Here is an 18,081-nt window from a genome sequence, read left to right on the forward strand (position 1 = left end):
TTCAACTGCTATGGCTCAACTGTAGAACCCTGGGATTTGTAGTTTTGTGAGATATCTAGCCTTCTCTGTCAGAGCACTCTGATGTCACAACAGACTACAAATACCAAGAATCTGTAGCATGGAACTATGGCAGTTAAAATGTTTTCAAACTGCATTATTTCTGCAGTGCAGATGCAGCCTCATTTTCTACTGACAAAAACAACAATGTAAGTGAAAACACTAGCCAGTATATTGCAGCATGCGCTTTTGTGTGCCACTTTTTCAGATGCATAAAAGTCCATATTTCAGCAGATGGGAGAAAAGAAAATATGGGAGAAAATAAAACAAATGGAAATTAGAGATATTTAGAAACTGGTTAAAATTTAGCCCTCTTCTAACTGTCCAAACAGTCACAGGATGTGTATAATTTCACAAAAAAATTGAATGTTAACTCAAGATCAACTGTCTTTTGCTTAACCAGAGAAAAGTACCTCATCCACTGATGGCTTAGGACATGTGATCAGACAAAGAAAGGATGAGACTGCCTTATAACAAATCTAAAAATTATGGCCTGGGACAGATGGGCCAAAAGTGGCATGCCACCGCCGATATTAAGATTCCAGAGCACGCAACATCCACACGCTCCAGACCCCTAGTACATATGGATGGCACCATCTTCACATGGCGCCATCCATACGGGGTGCGTGTGCATGACACAAGCGTGGTGCCATGTCCACACCTCCGGGCGCCACGCTTCCGTCATGAATGCATTACAATGCGCCAATGGTGCACTGATGACGGTGTCCACATGTACCAAGAAGAACCCAGTTTTTCCAAGTTATTTTTGCTCCAGAAGGACGCCGTGTGGTTTGGCTGCTGCGGCGTCCCTCCAGGGAAAAACTGGGCGCCTCCAGCCCACCTTTTCAGGGCGGTATGTACCGGGCCAGTATTTCTACAGATTGGGTCTGTTTTATCTGAAATGCTTGGGACCAGAAGTGTTTGGGATTTGGGGTTTTTTTGGATTTTGGAATACCTGTATTTGCATATACATATGCAGTATCTTCGAGATAAGACCCAAATTTAAATACAAAATTCATTTATGTTTTCAATGTATCTTACATATAACCTGAAGGTAATTTTATAAGTGCATTTAATAATTTTGTGCATGAAAGTAACTCCTATAAAAATTTAGGTTGCATCTACACTGTAAAGCAGTTTGACACCACTTTAAGTGCTGTAGCTTCATCTTATGGATTCCTGGAATGTGTAGTTTTACAGGGTCTTCAGCCTTCCTTGCCAAAGATTGCTGGTGTTTCACCAAACTACAAATCCCAGGATTCTGTAGGAAGAATCCATGGCAGTTAAACTGGTGACAAACTGCATTATTTCTACAGTGTGAATGCACCCATAGGCTAAACCTCAGATTTTAAATGCATCAAGTGAGTCCCTGACAGTTTGATGGTAGCACAGCCAGACATTGAAAACTAGCTTCTATTGTGGTCCTAGTAGGGAAACAATCTGATGGACACCTTTAATGTCTTGTTTGTGTGCATTTCAATATAGGGCATAATTCCACTGTAAAAACTAAAATCTCCCAGCCAAAGTGCTCCCTATGACAGTTTCATTGGCCTCTACACCAGAGCCTATTATTCTTACTGGATAGGAGACATAGCTGCCATGAGTCAAATAATGGAAACCGAGTTACGATTTATAAGTTGTGATGTATAGGTTGCATTAAAGTTAAAGGTTTCCCCTTTGACAAGGTTGTCGAGTCGTGTCCGACTGTGGGGGGCAGTGACTATCTATCTTCATTACTAAGCCAAAGAGCCAGCATTGTCCAAAGATAACTCTTTGATCCTGTGGCCAGCATGACTGCACAGAACACTGTTACCTTCTCACTGAAATGGTACCTATTTATCTACTTGCACTTTAACATGCTTTTGAACTATTAGGTTGGCAGAAGCTGGGACTAGTGACAAGAACTCACTCCGTCACACGGTGCTTGGGCCTCGAACTGCCGACCTGCTGATCTTGCAGTTGTCAGAGTCAGTGTCTTAACCACTGAGCCACTGTGTCTCTTAAGTTACATAATAATTATAAATTACATAACAATTATTCATAATTAATTCCTTTCCCAGATAACAACAGCATAACTAAATTACAACTTTGCTCTTTTCTGGCGTAACTCCAACTTTAAAACAGTAATATTTAATAGCTTTAAATTAATAGCTTTTAATAAATAACTTTAATAGCTTTAAATTAAATGTACATGATATACACAAACACACACACACAAATAAGAGGCAGAAATTCTTCCACCCAGGCTACTCTTGCAACTTCATGAAGACAGGAGTAGTCACTCATCAGCAGCACTGTTGACACTTTGCTTTCCCAAACTTTTGGGGTTTCTACAAAGAGGATTTAAAAAGTGGACCAAAAGAAGATTTTAAAAGTTGATCAGTATCTGGCGCATATAGTGTCCATGGCTTGGAGGTTTATGTCCTGCCCACAGGGTTTGTGTGGAAAGATCTGATGACTATTCTGTTGACAAATGTTTTTGTTATAAATTATATAAAGTAGAACTGTGTGCTTGCTACTGTGGAGGTTTTTTTTTTTTTTAGAAAGGAACAAGTAGAGTATCTAATTTTCTTTAATATTATTGTTCAGTTATTTAATTAAAAGAATTCAAAAATCTAAAAAATAAAAGTTCAACACCTGATTCCTAGGCCAAACTGAAAAGTGACCTCCTGCCTCCTGTGCGTTGCCCAGTCCTGTTCTAAAGTAATTAAAAGTAACTATTTTAAAGTTTATAAAGTAAAAAAACAAAAAAAAAACTTGTTAAAAGCTGTAACTGGAAATTGCAATGGCTAATTACTTTTGAGAGGTCTCAAAACCACAACTAATTATGTTTTTCAAATACAACTATCTATACCCTGCTTTCTCCCCAAACTGCCTGAATATGTCCCTTATAAAAATGGACAATCAAGGTTTGATATTTGAAATTTATACTTTTTTTGAACATTTTCAAACCGTGGATGCTTGAATCCGTGTATAAAAAATCCATGTATAAGAAGGGCTGACTGTATGAGACGCAGAGTGGGCTGCATCAGAAGGGAACCCTTGACCCTCCACATGTTTTGGCTTAGAACTCCCATTATCCCCTATGCAGCAAGTGCAATAATAAAAAAAATATGAGTGCTGTGGTCCAAAGTATTACTTCACCCTAGAGTTAAAAAGATACCTGTGAATGAACCAAGTGGCTACAAGCAACACAAAAACCAGATTTCTGTGTTCTGCAGAACTGCTCCACAGACAAGAGATCAGAGTTACTTTCATGTGAGATAGGTTTGTCTTTGATAGGAAAAGGAACCCAAGCTTGGTGAAAGTGTATAGTACATAAATAGATCTTGCTGAGATGAATCCTGGTCTCCTAGCAAAATCAAACCATGCCTCTGCTTGCTCAGAAATTGTTCCTGCAAATCCACTTAGATCCTTCTCTTCATTTCCTGTCCTAACATTTCTTGCTGAGCGCCTGCTCTGCTTCTCGTGCTAATCTTGTAAATCAGAAATGCAGAATACCCTTAAAGCCATTTTTCTATCTTCCCTCGCTGCCAGGCAAGGAATGTTCCCTCCAGACAAACAGCTAGCTCTCTCTCAGTTCAGCCATGCATAACATGATAGTGGCATGAGTCTGGGTAAATTATGGAAGGGCACTAAGAACTACATTCCATTCAGACCCCAGTTCAGCCATTCAGAAAACAATCCATTTTGGCCTGGATCTCCAACTCAAGTTGATACTCAGAAATCCAAAAAAATTGTCACTATTCATTAACTGTTGCTGGAAATCAAAAAGCTATCTATGACTGTTTTTGTTTATCTACCAGAATCAGATGCAATTAGTAGTGATAGTACTGAAATTTCAGTCAGACAAGTGCAGATATTTTTGTGCTGTAAACTTTTAAAAAATGATTTAAAAAAATTATTGAGAAAATAGATTTGTAGGTAACTTTTTTATTTGATAGCAGAATTCAGAGAAATTTACAGCAGTTTCCTCTTTAGTGGAAAAGCTGTGACAGATGAATATGTGCAGAGACTTTTGTACCAGAACAGCCTTTTTATTTGGAGGGTATCCAAACTAATGCTTTCATCCCCTTAGTTTTCCAAGCTCATGTGGAGGCACCATTCCTCACTAGCATGAAGAATGGAGAATTGTGCATCCGTACCTGTGTAAGGATATGTTGGGTGTCTCCTTGGAGCTATATTTGGGAAGGCCCAACTGCTAAGAACTGTGAGTTGTGTGAGTGTAATGGCCTAGTTGGATTCTGAACTGTGTTCTTGTTTGAACAGCTTAATGCACTACTTGATTTTGCCAGAGTGAAGATAGTTAACTTCATCGTGATCAAATGGACTTAAATCTCCAGCTTCATTTGGCTTTGAGACCAGGCTTCAAAAGTATCAAAACAAGTGGTTCTGTACATTAGATACAGATTTAGTTTAAAATATTGTGCTGCCTTAAAGGGTTGAATCACATGGTATAATATGTTCCAGTTTCCTCTGGAACGGTGGGAAAAAAGAATATAAGGCATACTGTTCTCGTTATATGCTTTCATTGGCACTATTTTCATTGGCTTCATAAGGTCACTCACAGATTGTTCAGATACCAGCATTTGGATCCCTTTGCATTCCTATTAAATAGCAGATCTAAGTGGTTAAAACTGTTAAGAGATTGTCTCCACAACATAGAAGCTATGCAGTCATACACACAACTTAGTGCAGAGTTAGGGAAATGTGTTTGTTTTATTTATATCCTGCATTTCTCCCAAAACAGTACTCAGGGTGGCTTACTGTATAATATACCATTATACAATATAAGTTGTTAAGGCTGGAGGGCCAAAATCCTACTTAGGGATATTCTTGGGAGCTATAAATCCAGCAATGGGTGAAGTCAGGAGGTACAGTGGGGCCAAGCCACAATGGGTAAGACCAAATGTAACACATATTGATTCAGACATTTTCCCTCTTAGCATAAAAAGCCCAGTTGAAATGTGTAATGCAAGGCTACACAGGAGTTGCACAGCTCAGGTCCATGCAGTGATTTTCAGCCTTAAGCTCCTTATCTCTATTCACTGATCACACAAGAGTGTGTGGGCATAGGCAACCCCACGGGCAGAAAGTCCCTCATCCTTGACTTATTGAATAGGGAGCTTATATAGAAGGTTTATATAGAGTTGCCCACACCCTCTCCCCCAGAGATTAATCTTCCTAAAATCATTTCAATATCTAAAGGCCAGTGAAATGTATTACAAACCAACAAAGGTCACCACACCCACTACCCTATAGGAATAACACATGCAAGGTTCCAGTGTTGGAAATCTGCTTCCTATGGCCTTTGAACACTGCTGTACATATACTCAGTGCAAGCTGATGTGGAGAGTTTCTATAGACTCATGATTTATCATGAGGTTAAGTAAAAAAGATGATGAAACAGAAGGGTCACGAGTCTTAACCAATGCCTTCATTCTGTCTAGTAAAATTTTCCCCATGTCAGAACTTGGGAGTGTTTTTTATAAAGTTTAAAGCATTTCCTCAGTTTTGAAAGCTACTTGCCAGATCATCTGAGATGCTCCAGTTCAGAAAACACAGCTACTTGCAGGTACAAACTCCCTCTGAATAAACCTAGCCCTCTACAAAAATAGGAACACTAATATTAAATATATGTTCTGTGTGATATAGAAAACTCAACAACTAATATCAGTCAGTTCAATGCCTTGTTTTTATCATTTTTCTTTACATTTCTCCAGCTGCACTTTCACAAAATTCCCTGCCCTAAATAATGGTCTTTTTTGCTTCTCTGCCCTCTAGCGGTGAAAGGTCCTACATGTGCAGAAGATATGCCTTTAATAGACAACTGAAGTCTGCACTGAGACATGGGAATTGTGCACTGGGAAGGGAGGAAAGTCCAGCATTTCCTTGGCTCTGGAATATTTTCCAATCAGGCTGGAAATCTTTGTATATGAATACAGTGGGGGTTACATCTGAGAGAGATAAAAGGGATTGCACTGAACATTATATTATCTAATAATAAATTAAAATATCTCTGCTTTGCTAGGTTTTATTTAAGCAACTGTGTAACTCACTGGGGATAATGGCTTGGATCTTGTGTTTCCATCCCACAAACAGAACAGTTGAAAGTTTTTTGTGGGTTTTTCAGGCTATGTGGCTATGTTCTAGAAGAGTTTCTTCTTGACGTTTCACCAGCATCTGTGGCTGGCATCTTCAGAGAATGCTTGCCTGGAAAGGAGTTGGGTATGTATATACTGTCTGACCCTGGGAAGGCAGGAGTGATTTGCAGTGTTCCTTCCTTTTCTTTTTCCATGCTGAATTGGATGTTAGGGTGTATGTTGTTCAGACGGTTCAGGAACACAGCCAGATCTTCTTCTCCATGGCTCCAAATGGTGAAAGTGTCAAAGAAAACAAAGGAACACTGCCATTCTTGGATATCCTAGTCATCCCGCAAACCTAACCAACGTTTGGGCCACACAGTATACAGAAAACCTACACATATGGACAGATACCTGCACAAGAACTCAAACCATCACCCAGGACAAAAAAGGACAATAAAAACACTGGTAGACTGGGCAAAAAGGATCTGTGAACCCAACTTCTTGGAACATGAACTGAAGCACCTGGACCGGACTCTACACGCTAATAGTTACTCCAACTCTGACATCAGAAGGGTTGCCAGGCCCAGAAAAACCCAGAGGAGGGAAGACAAGCAGCCACCCAAAGGGAAGGTATTTTTACCATACATCAAAGGAGTCACAGACAGAATAGGGAAACTGGTGAGGAAACACAACCTTCAAATGGTTTACAAATCGACGAAAAAAATCCAGCAAATGCTTCACTCAGCCAAGAACCAGAGAAACCCTCTCACAGCCGCAAGAGTTTGCACCAAACGCAGTGTGCAAACAAAAATCAAAGAACATGAGAGACACTGCAGACTGGGTCAGCCAGAAAAATCAGCAGTAACAGAACATATTATAAACCATCCTGGGCATAAAATGCTGTTTGAAAACACTGAAATTCTGGACCATGCCAACAATGACCATTGTGAAATCCACACACCTGGACAATTTCAACAGGAAAGAGGAATGACTTAAAGTAAACAAGGTTTGGCTACCAGTCCTGAAAACAGCAAGATGAAGACTCAACAAATGCAAATGAGGGTCAGGGGTTTCCTAGCAGACAACAAGCACCAGTCAAGCAGACACTAATCCTCTTTTGCATACCCTCCCACCCTGAGGCCTGCCATCAGCACAGAACAATACACATGCAAATCACTCCTGCCTTCCCAGGGTCACACAGTCTATATATACCCAACTCCTTTCTAGGCAAGCATTCTCTGAAGATGCCAGCCACAGATGCTAGTGAAACATTAGGAAGAAACTCTTCTAGAACATGCCCACATAGCCCGAAAAACCCACAAAAAACTATGGATGCCGGCCATGAAAGCCTTTGACTCCATGTCAGAACAGTTGAAAGCTCTTTTTCTTCACAGAAGCTATGTTGATCCATCAAAGCTTCCAGTAGGAGAAAGTGGGTGTGAGATTTTCATGTCCTTCTCGTGCAGTGCCATTTTCATTTTTTTGGAAGCCACAAGGAGCTGTGGGAGAACTAATAGCTGAGGATCACCTGCAGTAAATAGGATTTTTCAATGAGGACAGTTGTTATCACAAGTACTTAGGATCCAAACCAGTGTTTTTGATAATTCGTTTTTTACATTTTATATAAGGGACACAATTTTACTATGCCACTTCAACATCCATGGATGTTGGTATCCACAGGAGGTCCTGAAACCAAACCCCAGTGAATAGCAAGGGCCTGCTGTAGTTGCAATACAGTAGGCCCTCAGTATCTGTGAAGGTCTCTTTCCGAACCCTCTCCCCAAATACTCAAAAGCATGGGACCTCAAGTCCCATTATTGTCAATGGATGAGCAGTTGTGTTGAAATAGGTATGTGCACACACCACCATTGACAATAATGGGGCAGGGCTGTCCATGGATGTTCTGCAGATTGCTAGCTTGCTGATATGGAGGGCTGTGAAATAGGGATGTGGTGGCTTAATGGTTAAAATGCCAATTCTGATTATCAGAATATCGGAGGTTGCCAGTTCAAGGCCTAAGTGCAGCATGATGGGGTGAGCTCCCATCACTAGTCCTAGTTCAAAAGCATGCAAATGGATAAAGATAAAAAGTACCACTTCGGTGGAAAGGTAACAGTGTTCGGTGCAGTCATGCTGGGCACATGACCGCCAAAACAGTCCTCGGACAATGCTGGCTCTTCGGCTTAGTAATGGAGATGAGCATCACCCCCTACAATTGTTTATGACTAGACATTCATGTCAAAAACTACCTTTACTTTTACCTTTACCCTTACCTTTGAGGAAAATAACACATTTTTCCCTCCTTTCCAGTCCAATCTTGGCTTTGTTGCTTTGGTGATCAGCACTCTCCATACCCTGACTTACGGCTGGGGAAGGGCCTTTGATGAAAGCCAATACAAGTTCTACCTGCCTCCCACCTTTACCCTCACACTACTGGTGCCGTGTGCCATAATCCTGGCTAAACTTTTCTTCCATCTTCCTTGTATGAACGAAAGACTGCGGCGCATCAGGAATGGGTGGGAAAGGGGCAGGTACGTCAAATTCACTTTGCCCAGAGCATCTGGGGAGTTTTCGAGTGGAGAAAGCAGCAGCATTGTGTGACACTGCACCTTTTTCCCCCAAAGAGCACTATGAAGATTCTGGGTTTTATAAGGAGGTTTGTTTGTTTGGTATCTCTGAGTGGTGGGTGATAACTGCTATTTTATTTGGCATGATTTGTGGGCAGAAGGAGTTACCAACACACCAGCGGGTAGAACAACATTTATAATAGACAGATCTAGCAAAAATTTTTGAATGATTGCCTTAAAACATCAGTGCAAAACTTCAGCTTTGCCACTTTAAAGAAAGAAAAAATAACACTACTCTGGAAATACAGGATCACAATCAATATAAGGGTGGAACATAACTTGGGAATTGTTTTCTCTGTGGCTCTTTGGACACCCAGCAGCTGGTTGCTTTTCTAAAGACAGCAATCCTTTATGTACTTGTTCAGGAGCAAATGTACTGTATATGTTTAATAATTATTTATAATGAATGACACTTAGGATTGCCTGCAAATGATGATTTTTGGTGCACCAGAATTAGTTTGGATGAGCAGGTTGAGCACTAAGCAGATTTTCTAGCAAACAAGCTGTATTGTATTCAACAGGATTAATTTCCAAGCAAATTTCCAGGTAAACGTATGGAGTACCACAATCTTGATAGTCCACCCAACCAACTTAAAAATTCACCTAGGACAAGTTCTCACAAGCAGCTAACACTTGATGTAATAGTACTGTATCTCAGATTGGAGCTACATGTTACATTAATTACACTGCTTCCGATAAAACAAGAGTGAGAATAAGACAGCCCCCCTGACGATGTTGTGACTTACACACCTAGCTTTCCTCAACTTTGCCTGTGTTTGTTAGAGCTGCAGGAGCTTGCAGTCTATCAACATATAAAGGAGTGGATAATTCCCACTCTTGCACAGGCCCAGCAACCACACCTTTTAATACCACCTTCTGTTCTTATATGTTTCCAATGTTTTTTGTTTTCCCAATCAACTTAATTCCCTGGCACGTGTTACAACACATAGAAATTCCAGTCTTTCCCCTTACATGCAGCAAATTTACATTTCACATTCATATAATGATTGCAGTCAACCCTTTGATACCTAGGGATAAATGAAACTGCAAAAATGCTATAGACCATTGCCTGTTAACATGTTATCCAATTTGGCTACATTGACTTTTCAGTCTTGCTCCTTATCCTAGCATTGTCTGTTGGCTCAAGGAAAACGTGAATTAATTCATTTTCTTGCAAACAAAAAATGCAGAGGTTGAATGGCAACTTCCATTTCAAAGACTGAGTGATCACAAGCTGGCAGCTATCCACAATAACATAAAGTAGCACATTTCAGGCATAGATGATTCACAAGGAACATTTCCTCCAATAGCTCTGGTTCTGTGTCATTCTCCATTCTACTAATCTCCTACTCCGGTATTTTCAGATAACTCAAAGGGAAGAACTTCCCTTTTCCAAGAATAACTTGGAAAGAGTACATGGAGAGGGAGATTCATATCACAGTACATGAGCAAGATTGTGAAATTATTGTTTAAAGCAGTACTGGGGAAATTACATGTTGGGAGGATAGAAGAGGGAAGAAAGTGTTTGGCTGTCAGCAAGCCACTGAAGAGCACAAGATTTGTACTACTGTCTCCAACACACTGACAAATACAATTGCTCCCTGCAACTGATGGTTGAGGGACATCTGTTTTTAAGGTACACACTAGTCCACATCTGTCTGACTTTGGAGTTCTCCAAGCCATTAACTTGTTCACACATTCACAGGTGGTCAGAATATGACATCTTAAATATCAAATCTTAATTTAATTGTGCAACTGTGGCCTATTAGGTAACATTAGGCAGCAGTATACATTATCTCTCCCTTGGCTATGCTGGCTAGGATTGATGGGAGTTTCAGTCCCAGCAATGTCTGGAGGGCCACAGTTCACCCTCATTGTATTTCCACCCAGTTTTCTCTGTCTTTAAGGCAAATCAAAACATCACATAATGGAGAAGTTATACATTGAAACCCCATTTTCTCTTCTTGGTTTGCCAAATTGGCACCAAGATGTGTAGTAGTCAAATGCAAACCAGATTCATCATGAATATTTGTTTGATTAATCAGGGAGGATTTGGCAACAGCTGTAACAATGAAACAAACTTTGGAGGGCCTTCATAAAGAGCAACCACTGAGTATCAAGGCAGCTGAATAGCTAATACAAACTAGAATGAAAAGTGGAATGAAGCTGATTGACGCTCCCATCTGTGTTGTCCAAAATAAAGTAAAAATCATGGTGACACTTCATTACCAAGTGTAACACAAATAGTTGACATACAGTAAATGGAGGATGACAGTTAATGAACATTATCATGTTAGTACTGACCTTGTAGATGTTTTGGGTTTCAACTCCCAGAGGCCCTAGCCAGCATAGTAAGTGGTCAGGGATTCTGAGAACTGAAGTCCAAAACATTGGGAGGTAGAAATATTGAAGACAACTGAACTATAGAATCAGGGTAATAGTCTGCTTGTTGTGTCACTACAGTAAGCGCACATGTAGGAAGGGATTCAATGTGCACACACACATACACACATCCAACAGATTTATATTTATCCATATGACCACTGCTAAGCAACTCTGCTGAACTACTAGGAGTACATCTTTTAATGTCACATTCCCTTCCAGTCCCACTAACTGTTGCATATAGCTAGAACAGGATTCAGGCCTCTGGTGTTTCTCCCATTTTTTGAGGACAGACAACACTATGATCTATAGACAGAACGGGTCCCCACTGCCCAACTTTGTGAGGTCACAAGACTATAGGACAATCTGCAGATATAAAAAAGAACATTAGCTTACCTGCAAGCTTCTGTGTTAAATATGAATCTTGTCTTACGACATACTGCGGGATCAAGAATGCCACAGTTCAAAGAAAATATACATGCATATATTACACACAGGGTTTTTCACTTTACTTGAATTCAGATAGGTAATGTGTGGAATTTGACACAGAAGTTTCACAGAGAATTATGGGAAGAAATGCAGTATGCAGCAGTGACAATGTTCCTTTATATTATTCACAGAAAAAAATGTCCAGAAAGTTTTTTTTAAAGCAGTTTGGCAATTCTGCAAGGGTGGTCTGTCCAGATGCTCTTGAGTCTACTGAGCCACTGAGCTGCAAAATTTGTGGAAATAACAAGTGAGCAGGGAAGGGGCTAGACCAAATAGCTTCCCACACACACGTTTATAGCACAGATGTCAGCAGGCATCTGATTGCAGAAAGCCTTCCGTGCAGGCTGGAACTTCAGTAGTACAGGGTTCAAGCTTTTAGGAAGCATCTGTATATCATCCATATGCATGGAGATCCTGCCCATGCAGATTCCAGGTTAAGGTCTAATTGGCACACACCACGTCTGGGTAAAGCTGTTTGGCCAAGCCCTATTCCATACTCATCAGTTACTTTGCCCAGAATTTTGGTCAGTTTTAAACAGGATCATAGGGGAGCCTGAAAGGCATCCAAAGCACTTATGCAGGAAAAGCATCAGGCAGTCGAACAAGCAAAAACTGTTTACGCAGGCTGACCTTTCTAGACAAAAATAGTTAATTCAGGTAGCAAAAATTTTCAAATAACCTGGAATTCACTGCCATTGTGTTATCATTCCCATTGACACTTGGTAGTCAAATATCTCTTGAGAAGTTCCCCATGGATCTGTCTTGTTGCTAAGTGCAAAGCAGCTTCAAATACAGCTGTGAGGTATGAATGAGAAAACTCTACTTGACTTGCTGCTCCACTTTGGGGCTTGTGTGTCCTTCTTTTGTGGGAGTGCAGCTGGCTACTTAAGTTCTCAGAAATGTGTTGGGTATCACTGTGACTAGGGCATTCTTAGCTATGCTAAGAGTGGGTTTATAACAAGCACCATCTTCACATATATTTTATACAGTCTTGTTCAGAACCTGTGTTACACAGTATGAAAGTTGTGAATGGTGACATCACCCCTTTGAATGTCTTTTCCATAGTTTTTTATATTAAAAAAACAGCTTCTTAATCAAGGGTTAGTAGCAAAAGTGAGAGAGATGTTTTTAAAGAGAGACAAATTGATCAGTTTATATGCAGTATAAATCAGAGATTTGATGTGTCTGGAAAGCTGTGATCTTCAGTGATACTGTTAATGCTAGGCGTGAGGTAGGATCCCTTCCAAAGCTATCAAATATATTGGAAGAAAAAGCCAAAAAGATGCCAACATTAGGACAAATAAAATTACTAATTTTCCCTTAAGAAGCAATAGGGTATCTGCCAAATAATGAAGGCAACAAAGAGAAGGTGAGAGGAGCAGAGTTTGTAAGCAAATGGTCTCATGGAAGACCTGTGTCCAGTAGTTCTTAGATTTTGAGATTCTAGGGGCTTCAGCTTCAGGACTACACATCATTGGCCACTTCAGCTACGGCATCTGAAAGCTGAAATCCACAGCATGTGGAAAATCAAAGGTTGAAAAACAGTGCTTCTTCCTTCACTGGTATCCAACTATAGCCAGAAAACAAAAAGGCTGCTACTCTGGAGTAACAAAGAGTTCAGATGCATACACCCCACATTCTATATATGTTAATTCTGAAATCTAAATGTGTATACATGGATTCACTTTCCATAATTTGCTCTGCTTTAACAATACAACCATTTGGCACAATGGACTAAGCATGGAATCTGGTGGCAGGGGCAAGAAATATTGGAAACTGGGAGAAAAAAGAACTGTGCAAGGCTCTAGACGTCAGCTTCCTGGTAGCCATCCTACACGGCTCTCTGCTTTCATTAGATGGCACTTATATTTTCCAGTTTTCTCCACAACCATGAGTTCCAGAAGCATGCTTTAAATCAAACTAAGCCTCCAGTTTTGCCCTATATATTTTAATGTGCAGTGCTCACAAGAAAGTGCAGCTTTAATAAGTGTAATTCAATAGACCATCTGATCCATATCAAAAGATGCTCATGTAGTTGTTATATTCATACACATTACTCATATTTCTTCAATAATGCCAACTGCTTTACATGTAAATGTTGAAGTAGCCAATTTTCAGAATTTCTTGTCCTTACATGTGTACACTGAACAGCTTCCAATGTTTCTATTGCCAGAAAACATTTGAAAAGTGATTCTGTTCTGTTCCAGAAGTAATGTTTTGTTTTTGGGGTTTTTTGTGTTTCTTTTGGGGGGGGGGGGGGAGTTGCAATAGGAAACAAAATGCCCTGTATAAATACTTTCTACATAGTTAATCCATCAGTATTGGGAGAGAAGGGTTATGTAATGCTTGTGTGAAAATACACCAATGTTATTTTTCTATATGTATTCTGTATGGATATACTGCTGTAATATAAGAAATATGTGACGTATGCACTGCCTAATTTGTGCCTTGGAAGACTTAACCAGCTACCATCCTGATTCAAAATGGGTCCTTTTTTTGTTCTTGCCATCATGTTTAAAATATAATCAGGACATATCCATGAAATGGAAACATTAATGTTAGGTGTTATTTGCTATGTACCCTACCACTACTTCTTTACAATAAAAGGCTATTTCTAAAGTCCAGTTGCATTTTTCCCTTGTGTTGCAAACTAAAGCACATTTCTCCTTCTCCCCTTGTCAGGAAGGGGTGAATTCCTGATAGCATTGCAAAGGTTCAGAGAGAGGACATCCTATGGTAGATGGAGGCTATCATCTCCTGGCACTTTAGCTTCTTGTGAAAAGGGGCAGTCTTGAATAAAGGAGGAAGAGAGGAACCGAATGGGTAGAACACACTTGTCAAAAGGACCTGTGCAGATTCAGCAAGTCTTTTGAGAAGATGACAGTTTCCTCCATCTCCCCATCATCCCACACTGACCTGAAACTGCCAAGGCAATAAAAGTTACCTGAATGTCTACAGAAGGAAGGTATAGCATTAATATGTAAGGAGAGAAAAGGCAATGGGCATCTTTCCCTCTTCATCATTTTTTTAGCCAGTTCTTCAAAAGAATGCAACATGTCAAAGACATTGTCTCCTGGTCTCCTGGTTAGGGGATGCAGAATTTTAATGAGCTTATTTGGCAGTTGGTTTTTAATGAGTTCATTTAAATTCTTGTACCGCTGCTTAACCTCTGCAGGTAAAGCTTTTAATGCTCCCTAGGTATTTGCACTGGAATTTTAGCAATTCTACCAGTTTCCATTATGCAGAATTTCTCTTTCAAACTACTAGGATCTAGCCAATGCTTCATTTGAAGTAGGATTTAGAGGGGGTTTTTTCCCATTCAACACTAAGATGACACTTCAAGAACAGTACGGTAATGTTCAACCGGACAGAAAATATTAGATATATTTCTCTCTCCTCTGAGCAAGTCTTACTTCCCAAGTTTTTTATACATTTATAAATGTATCCATTATGCCTAGTTTTGACCTTATTGACTCAGACGTAATCCTTCATTAATCTCAATAAAGCTTACATCTATACACAAGTATGCTTTGATAAGCCATGGAACCTGATCCTATGCGTGTTTATTCAGAAGCAAGAATTCAATTGCACTTTTATCTCCAAGTAAATGTACAGAAGAGTACAGCTTAATGCCTTTAAAAATCAAACTCAGTAATAATGTATGAGTGAGCTGCATAAAAAAACCCAGAGAGTAACACTCTCTCATCCTCAGAGGACGGCAACGGCAAACCCCTTCTGAAGAAACATGCCAAGAAAACCTTATGACTTTGAGGAACACAACAACAAGTAATTTGGCATGATGCAGTGGCTTAAGTGTTGGACTAGTATTCTGGAGACCAGGGTTTGAATTCCTGCTCAGCAATCGAAATTCACACCCTCGGTATGAGGGAAAGGCAATGACAAGCCTCCTCTGAATAAATCTTGCCAAGAAAACTCTATGATAGGGATGCCATAAATCAGAGTTAACTTGAAGATACAGGAGAAAGAAGAAAATGTATGTACATTATGCCAGCAAATGAAACCTGATGGTTTTAAGTACACCAAATTGAATTACTGTATATACTCATGTATAAGTATAGAAATTTTAGTCAAAAAAGTGACCCCAAAAACCTGAGTCGACTTATCCACGGGCCAATGTAAGTAGTGTACTTTAACTGTTATATATAAAAAAGAATTAAGCAAGAGAGTAATCTGTCTTGGAAGCATTGACTTCCCTCTATTCTTTCATCAATCCAGCTTTTAATATGAGCACAAAAAGTTATGCCTCCTGGAATTTTGTAAGTTCTTTGGCATTGTTTTCTGTTGCTTCATCCATCACATCCTTTGTCACCCTAGGTTTTAACCTCGATTTATCCATGGTTCATAACAAAATCCATAATTTTGGCTCCAAAACCTGCTCTTGACTTATACATGAAGTCGACTTATAGTCGAGTATATACGATAACAGCCTGTCCACAGCATGCAACAAAGTCCTTATACAAGCATATATATAGGAAATATTTCTCTATACAAGGGGCATCTAGGAAGCTACACTGGCTTTTTTAAAGGATCCTCAGTACAGCAAGTATCTGTCTCTGCAGCCTCTGGTACTTCACTGGCTCCTGAGCATGAGCATTTAGGTTAAACCAGTTCATTGATTTTTATTCAGGAAGACATGATTTTTCTCTTGCCTCTGCAGAAAGAAAGGATAGGCTGTACTGACACCTTGTGGCTTTTGCTGGACACCAATTTACCTCTTGGTTTACTCTGCACCTGTTTGAGTACACTGAATAAGCAGTGTGTCTCTCATAGTGGTGCATACTGAAACTGCTCTTAGCTAAGCACATGCTGTCATTCATAGAACAGCTCACAGTGACAATAAACACCAAGGAACATCAGTAAACTCAAAGTAGCCACAAGCCTGAAATCTGTGCATCTATGTAAGATAAGGTATGCGTGTGTTGAGAGCCCGCATGGTGTAGTGATTTGAATGTTGGACTAGGATATTGGATACAAGGATTCAATTCCCAACCTGGCCATGAAACCCACTAGATGACCTTGGGCAAGACACATGCTCTCAGCCTCAGGGGAAGGCAATGCCAAACCTCCTCTGAACAAATCTTTCCAAGAAAACCTCATGATAGGTTCATCTCAGAGTCACCATAAGTTGGAAACAATTTGAAAGCACACAGCACACACACATATGCATTGACATGCTGGGAATCCCAATAGAAGAAAAGGGGTTTTGAAAATTACCAATTCTACTTTTGCAGAAAAACAGTTGTTTTAGCACAGCTCTTCTTCCAAACACTTTTTGGGAACAAAAATCTGAGAAGGCCTCCATTATTTTTACAGTAATAGTGGTGTGGAGGGAGAACTGAGCACAAATAATGTGCACACTTGGGGCCTGCTATCTGATTCCATATCAATGTATGTGGTTGTGGGTGGAAGAAACTGCAAACTGTGATGATGTGGCTAGAAGGTAGATCCCAGAATATTTCCCTCCTTTCTCTTCTATTCATCCTGGAAAGAATACCAGGGAGAACAGAAAAAGCAGCAGTGGATTTTGTCTAAACCTTGAGGCCTGATCCACTCATATCTCCATCAAACCAGTTAGGTGGGCAATTGGGGGGGGGGGGGAGGAGAATGCACTCGTGTGAAAGAATAACAACATTTATTGATTCCAAAGGGAAACAAGCACAGAAAATAAAAAGTAAAACCAGAAGAAAGCTTGAAAACATCTCACAGGGTAATGAGGGCTTCCACATTTCAGATGTTGCTGCAAGGTCATGAGTGATATCTTCAGAACTACAAAGCTCTTCATTGCAACAGTAAACCAAAGAAGAACTAGCATCTCATGAATTTGTTTTTTACATTTTTCTCTTGAATTTCTAGAACTGCCAACTCCTGTGGGGAAGAGGAGACAAAAACAGAGTAAATCTTTTAAATAGGGACAGATCCTCCTTTTTTCTCTGTACTCAATTTTAAAAAATTCCAAACACTCCCATGCCCATGGACAAATTCAGCATAGGGAAGATTAAAGGCAATTTCCTTAGATTCAACAGGATAATGTTCTCACACCATAGGTCTACATTCCCACTAGTTACAAAATCATTCTTGCTACTACTATGCTTTTCCCAGGTGTTCTGGTCAATTTTCATACTACCAGCATTTACTCTTGAAGCCAAAGAGCAACAACAACAACTCAACAACCATATCTTGATACAACAGGAGTGAGGATCATATGTCACAACAGCCCTAAACCTATGTAACCAACAGTGAAAAATTATGATAACTGCAGTTACATCTGAGAACCTAACTGCCATATGATCCCTACCACTGATGGTGCAGTGGTTAAATGCCTGTACTGCAGCTACTCACTCAAAACCATAAGGTTGCCAGTTCAAGACCAGCAAAAGGGCTCAAGCTCGACTCAGGCTTGCATCCTTCCGAGGTCGCTA

The 18,081-nt window shown here is 40.0% G+C and overlaps 2 protein-coding genes across 10 annotated transcripts in view; one reads left to right on the top strand and one right to left on the bottom strand.

The window, feature by feature from the left end:
• Nucleotides 1-14,265, top strand: part of STEAP3 (STEAP3 metalloreductase) — a 48,092-nt gene extending 33,827 nt beyond the window's left edge. For both annotated transcript variants that reach the window (XM_089520174.1, XM_089520173.1), the window contains one exon: nucleotides 8,454-14,265. In XM_089520174.1, coding sequence (XP_089376300.1) covers nucleotides 8,454-8,744 — 291 coding nt within the window. In that variant the 3' untranslated portion in view covers nucleotides 8,745-14,265. The remainder of the gene's footprint in view (nucleotides 1-8,453) is intronic.
• CUNH2orf76 (chromosome unknown C2orf76 homolog) overlaps nucleotides 1-18,081 on the bottom strand; it is a 47,795-nt gene that overhangs the window by 10,250 nt on the left and 19,464 nt on the right. For 6 of the 8 annotated variants that reach the window (XM_089520177.1, XM_089520180.1, XM_089520183.1 and 3 more), the window contains one exon: nucleotides 15,284-17,527. The gene's annotated coding sequence lies outside the window, so the exon portion shown is untranslated. Of the gene's footprint in view, nucleotides 1-15,283; nucleotides 17,528-18,081 lie in introns of those variants that run through there. The other 2 variants (XM_089520178.1, XM_089520179.1) reach the window with 1 other exon arrangement.

This window comes from Sceloporus occidentalis, unplaced genomic scaffold (assembly GCF_023333645.1).
Source record: "Sceloporus occidentalis isolate IW3139 unplaced genomic scaffold, rSceOcc1.0.p SCAF_4, whole genome shotgun sequence".
Taxonomy (NCBI): domain Eukaryota; kingdom Metazoa; phylum Chordata; class Lepidosauria; order Squamata; family Phrynosomatidae; genus Sceloporus; species Sceloporus occidentalis.